Source organism: Pteropus alecto, unplaced genomic scaffold, assembly GCF_000325575.1.
Source record: "Pteropus alecto unplaced genomic scaffold, ASM32557v1 scaffold7, whole genome shotgun sequence".
Lineage (NCBI taxonomy): Eukaryota > Metazoa > Chordata > Mammalia > Chiroptera > Pteropodidae > Pteropus > Pteropus alecto.
The window spans coordinates 62,981,881-62,987,649 of NW_006494614.1; the positions used below are offsets into that span (position 1 = coordinate 62,981,881).

General features: G+C 55.0%; 1 protein-coding gene across 3 annotated transcripts in view; it reads right to left on the reverse strand.

Annotated features, from left to right (window-relative positions):
• Positions 1-5,763, reverse strand: part of RNF166 (ring finger protein 166) — a 10,353-nt gene extending 4,590 nt beyond the window's left edge. The window contains exons 1-2 of one of the 3 annotated variants that reach the window (XM_006926886.3): positions 5,644-5,763; positions 63-219 (exon numbers count right to left, since the gene is read on the reverse strand). Coding sequence is in view for 1 of the 3 variants with exons in the window: in XM_015600587.2 (XP_015456073.2) it covers positions 63-219; positions 5,292-5,332 (198 nt within the window). In the remaining 2 variants the exon portion in view is untranslated. Of the gene's footprint in view, positions 1-62; positions 220-5,291; positions 5,618-5,643 lie in introns of those variants that run through there. The other 2 variants (XM_015600587.2, XM_015600586.2) reach the window with 2 other exon arrangements.
• Between the last annotated feature and the right edge of the window lie 6 nt (positions 5,764-5,769).

Consider the following 5,769-nt stretch of genomic DNA (forward strand, 5'->3'; position numbering starts at 1 on the left):
AGGGCCCCAAGTACCAGATCAAAGCCCCCTCCCGGCCCAGGAAGCCCCTCAGGGTGGGGTACCTTCTTGTTGCAGCCCCGGCAGGGTGCCTTGTAGGAGGAGAGCTGCTTCTCCACATGGGTGGCCTTGTCCACCTTCTTGGGGTCAAAGGGCAGGCGGCACAGCGGGCACAGAGGGGATGGCACCTGCAGGCATGGCTGGAGGCACTCCCCGCAGAACCTGCAGGGGGCAGGGGGCAGGGGGCATGGGCTCCAGCACACATGGGGCAGCAACTCTCTGCTGCCAACTGTGTATTTCTGGAGACAGTCACTTCTGAGCCCGAGTCCCACTGGCTAGACGGGCACCATCTGGCTAAAGGGTTCCCTCCCAGCCGTGGGCTCTTGGGATGCTCTGCCATATCTTGGACCTACAGCTGTGGCTCTATAGGACCTGTGCTGACCCCAAGGCCCTGGTCCCAGCAAGAGCTCTGGCTACAGTAGGAGGCTGGGGCTCAGCCTTACAGTCTCACCGCCACCTAGTGATAACAAAATCTCAGGGGGCTCAGAGGACACAGAGACAGCACAGGGGACCCTGGAGACCATCTACCCACTAAGCTCTGGGGAGTAAAATCACTGACAATGGCAGGAGAGGAAACTGCAGGGCCCCAGGGGCCCAGGACTCATTGGATGGATCAGGGTGAAAGCTGGCAGGTGAGCAACACCAGTCTTGGGACAGAGCCCATTCCCTGGGCAGGAAGGGCTCCTGCTAGGCCTTAGTGGATAGATGCACATTGACAGGAGGGGCTGTGCTCGGGCTCCCGACTGCCCAGCAATGATGCCCCCAGCCCTGGGCACGTATTTGGGCACCAGAGGCTTCCTGCAACCCTGAATTCTAGGCACTTGTCCCTAGAGATGCCACATCCTGTGTACGCTGCATGTGCAGTGAGCCCTCCTTCCCCGTGCCCCTCAGCTGGAATTTACAACCACCCCCATGTTGCAGAAGAGTGCGCCACTCATTCGGGGACAAAGTTGGTCAGCAGGGGAGAGAGGGGGAAGGCGCTTGATCACAGGACCACCTTGGTCCAGCTTCATAGGAAGTGCTGTGGGGACCACACAGCTGGAATCTGGAACTGGAGACACTAAAATGGAGCCTCCACAGCCCCAGAAGAGCACATGCTAAGCCCCATCATGGCAGCTGGGTTCAGATGCATGAGAAAGGTAGTAATCCTGCAGACTGCAATAAATCTGCAAGAAACTAAGGTACGTACTCCTCTACTCCCACCTGTGTGCATGAAGCAGGCTGGGCCATGGTGGGGCAGAAGCTGTATGGGACACAGGGATTGAGAATATTCCTGAGTGTACAGAGGATTCAGCTAAGCTAAGGGGTCAGAATTCCCTTTGCCATCAGACTTTCACCTCCTTCTCAGGAAAAGGCAGCCAAGAGGGATCCAGAGTTCCTCCTACTGCTCAACCCCAGGCCCTCCTCCTACACGCTGGCTTCCAGTGCTGCTACCACCTGGCTGGTCACCACTCAAATTAATGAATTAACCTTGGCACACAAGAGAAGGCTTGGCTAGGCCTGACACCTGAGGCCATCAGAGGGTGTTCTGACAACCCCTGTCTTAAAGAGGAAGGAGGTCAGCCCGCTTGTTATGTCCTGCACCTGGCGAGAGCTTGCCAGGTATCACAGCAGACGTGCAAAGAAGACACCACACACCCACCCCTGGTGCTCTGGTGAGGATTCCAAAGCTGTCCCTCTCACCTGTCCCAGGATCTGCTTAGCCTAATTGCCGGGGGAAGCTGCTTACTTCGCCCAGTCTCTGGAGGAAAGTGCTGGCTAGGTGGTCACAATGGGGAGGCTGCAGGAGATCCACACATGAGTGTTCACATAGCACCAGTTACAAGAGCCAAGAGGAAAGAACCCCATGTCCATTGATGGGTGACGGACACACAGATCTCGGCTTATCCCTGTGATGGACTACGTAACTCAGCCATGAGACAGTGTGTGCTGACAGATGTGACCACTTGGAGGAACCTTGAAAACGTCATGCTTAGTGAAAGAAACTTGTGACAAAGGACCACGTAGTGTGTGATTCTATTTATGTGAACTGTCCAGAACAGGCAAATCCACAGAAAGCAGGTTAGTGGTTGTGGGGGGTGGGAATTTAGGGGGTGACTTTTTGGTGTGATGAGAATGTTGTAATATTGGTTGTGGTGATGGTTGCTCAGTGCTGTGGATATACTATGAACCACTGAACGGTACATTTTAAATGAGGAAATTGTATCTCGATAAAACTGTAAAAACACATGCAGAAGGACACAGGACCATACGTCGGGACAAGCCGTCACCACATCATCAGCAGAAAGCAGGATCCAGTGCAGGCCTCAAGAGGAGCAGCTCTCTGACAAGAGATGCACAGGATGTTGGGGTGGAGGGCGCCCCGCTGTCCTCCAATGGGAGGCAGAGAAGCTTTGGAAATCTTGGGAAGGCATACACAGCCCCCTGCCTGACCCCCGGACTTACCCACCAGCCCCGCAGCACTGCCTGTCTTCATGTCATGGTCCCTGAGGAGCTGGAGGCAGAACCGGGTGTCCACGAGGTGGCCAAGTTCATGGCCTAATTTCCGGCATCATCACTGTGGTGTGCTGAGAGCCATAGTAGACTAACAGTGCCTGCTTCTCTCACAAGAGGTTCCTGCCAGCATCTGCCCGAGGGGCTGGTGTAGGGCAGCTTGGCAGCTGAGGGGTCTGCTCGTCCCTCCCAAGCCCATGGGCACAGCTGGAGTAGCTTGACAGCTACTGCATGGACCCCAGGCTGTAGCAGTAGCACCAATGTGTCTCACTCCCACCCTGGCTTCTTGCACATGTATACGTACATCAGGGTAGGCCAATGTTTCAGAGACCCAGGATGGCAAGCAGGCCAGGCCCCAAGCACCTAGAGCTGTCCTGAGCCCAGAGGCTGACCTCCAAAGCCTTTTCCGGGTGGTCACTCACTCACTCACTCACGTCCTGGCCCGTCTGACTTGGCTCACCCACACACAAATCCAGGTGAGCTGCCTGTGGGCCCAAGCCTCCATGCGCCTGTCCAAGGTTTGTGCTCTCCAGAGTGACAGAAACTCCTGGGTCCTCTGGGATCCTGCCTAGAGAAGCCAGCTCATTGGCCTGGGTGCAGCCGGGCAAAGGAGTGTAAAGGCTCAGCAGTCCCCAGGGTCTGCGGTGGCTATTACAAGAATACAAGTGGTGGGGAGGGGGCAGTGCTGAAGCGGGTGGGGACTACTGAAGGTGGTAGGGGAGAGTGGCTACAAGGCTGGCTTGGCCTGACTACCTGAGCTCAAATCCTGGCTTTGCTGTGACATTTGGGAACTTTACTCGGCCTCTCTGTGTGTCGTTTTCCTTGTACAAAAGGAATAATGGCAGTATCTGCCTCACTGAGCTGTGGCATGCAGAGAGTACTCAGAAAACATCTATTATTATCATTTCCTATGGTTCCCATTAAACATGAGCTTTTAAATTTTTCTATGACCTCTGTTCATGAACAACCTGCATGTGGGGATACTTAGATACAGTGACAAATGTGACAGCACTGACAAAAGGGATGAAAGAAGAGTTATAAAGGCTGGAGGTAGCCTGGGCTGAACCCTGCCCCAAACACAGGCCCTTGGGGGATGGTCCATCAGAGGGTTAGAAACAGCGGTACAGCTTTTGGTTCTGGCTATGGCTCACTATCCAGGATATCCCTCAAGTGTGACAGAAAACCATCTTCCGCTGGGGTCCCTGGGGAGTTCCTGAGAGCTCTTCCACAAGTTCCACTGAGAGGGGTCCTGCTCAAAACCCTATGACTCCTTCTGTCTGGGTGCTGGAGCAGGGGTACCTGTTCCAGATAGGGCTGCTCTCACCACCAGAAAATCTATTTTGTGGAAGGAAACTGCTTACATTCAGATAGCTATGGAAGGAAATAACCAGACCACCAGCAAAGTTTTAAAAGGAAAGGCGGAACCTTTAAAACTGTATTCATCTGCACACGTCTTCACAACACCAGGCAAGAAACTTAGGGAAAGTAAGAGGCAGAGACAGAATAACCAGGAAAACAAGCTAGCCTTAGATGTAGGAGGAGATGGGTCAGGTTCTGCCATGAAAAGCATGGGAGGAGGGGCATTTATAGACGATGTTTCACAACGATTCTATGTAGTTCTGTATTCTGAAAACCACTTAAATAAGTCTTTAAGAAAAGACTTACTTGGAAAAAAAAAAAAGAAGAAATACATATTTGTACAGACTTGGAGACTGGAAACACTGCGGCCCATGGCTGGGTGAGTGTTAGTGCCAAGGGGGCATCACCCAAAGCCTAGGAAAGTCTTTCTAAATATTAGGACCAGGATAAGCCTTACAGTTCTCTCAATGACGGACTGAAAGATGCAGAACACATCTTAAAACACCCACTAGTATGTTCTTATAAGAAACAAGTCCTGTTCAGAGGCTGCCCCTGTCAAAATGTCACAAGCAGCATGAAAAAGTAAGGTGCAGTATCCTTCAAAACCAGTCTGCAGTGCTTTCTTGTGCTGCTTGACATGGGAGATGGGGGGTGGGAAAGGAAAGTGAAGGCTTCCTGGATCCTGACACTGTCCCTGCCACCTCCCTGGGTGACAAGCAGACACTCGCCCACCCAGTAGTTCCAGCTCCCCTTTTGTATCAAGAGCCTCCCAAATCAGCTATCTTTGTTTGCAAATATTCTAGGCCTCCTACCAGCCAGAGTATACCTCAGCCCAACTTTTCTGAGTGAAAGCCCCACCTCCTCAGCAGCTCTACTGGCAGCCAAGCCCTCCAGCCCCCTCTCCCCATCTTGCTGATTTTACTCAAGAGCTGTATTCAGTCCCGTGGGAGAGTCAGAGAGCAGAGATACTCTGATCTCAGCTCTCTCCCAACAAGGCTGGCAGCTGCAAGAAGATTTGAGTGCAGCTGTCAGCTGGGAGGAGAGCCACATCCTCAGGTTTCTGTTCCTGAAACACCCTGCAGGAGCCCACTGTGGGCCCTGGTGCAATTAGAAACTCTAGCAAGGTGCTTGGCGACTGGTCCCCCGAGGACCAGCCTGCTTGACTGCTCCCTGATGGATGTAACCCAAGTTCTTCATCAAAACAAAACAGCACCAGACCCCAGGCAGGCCGCTCTCCTAACTTTAGGGAACTTCTCAACAGTCTAGACAAGCAGACAGCGGGTCCGAAAGAGTTGACAGCAAGAGCCACAAGACATTTATTTACAACCGCCCACTCAGTCTTCACAGGACCAAATCCAAGGCGACTGGCGCAGAGGTCGCACCTGCTGCCCTCTGAATACCCGGGGAGGCTTGCTGAGGACATAAGCACTCCCGGAGATCCGGGACCCCGAGACCGGGCAGTGCTGCAGGTCGCCCCCGTGTGCCAAGAGGGTGGTCGGGTCGAGTGCGCGGGGCTGGCGATCAGGAGGCTGGGCTGAGGCAGATGAACGCGCCCCGGAGGCAGGGCCAGCGCTGCACAGGGAGCCCCCGCTCCCCCGCCCCCGAGTCCTCCGCGCGCGGGGCTCCCAGGCTGCGCCGAGCTGCCGTAGGCCTCGGGCCCCTCACGGCCGGGCGCGGACCCCTCCCCGTGGCAGAGCCCGGGCCCCGCGGCCGCCTGGAGGCCGGAGCACTCACGTGTGGCCGCAGCTGCCGATGGCCACAGGCCGGTGGTAGACCTCCAGGCAGATGGGGCAGCTGTACTGCGCCTCCAGGCCGCTGTCCCCCCCCGCGGGCCCGCCTGGCGGCTGCCGCTGCTGAGCC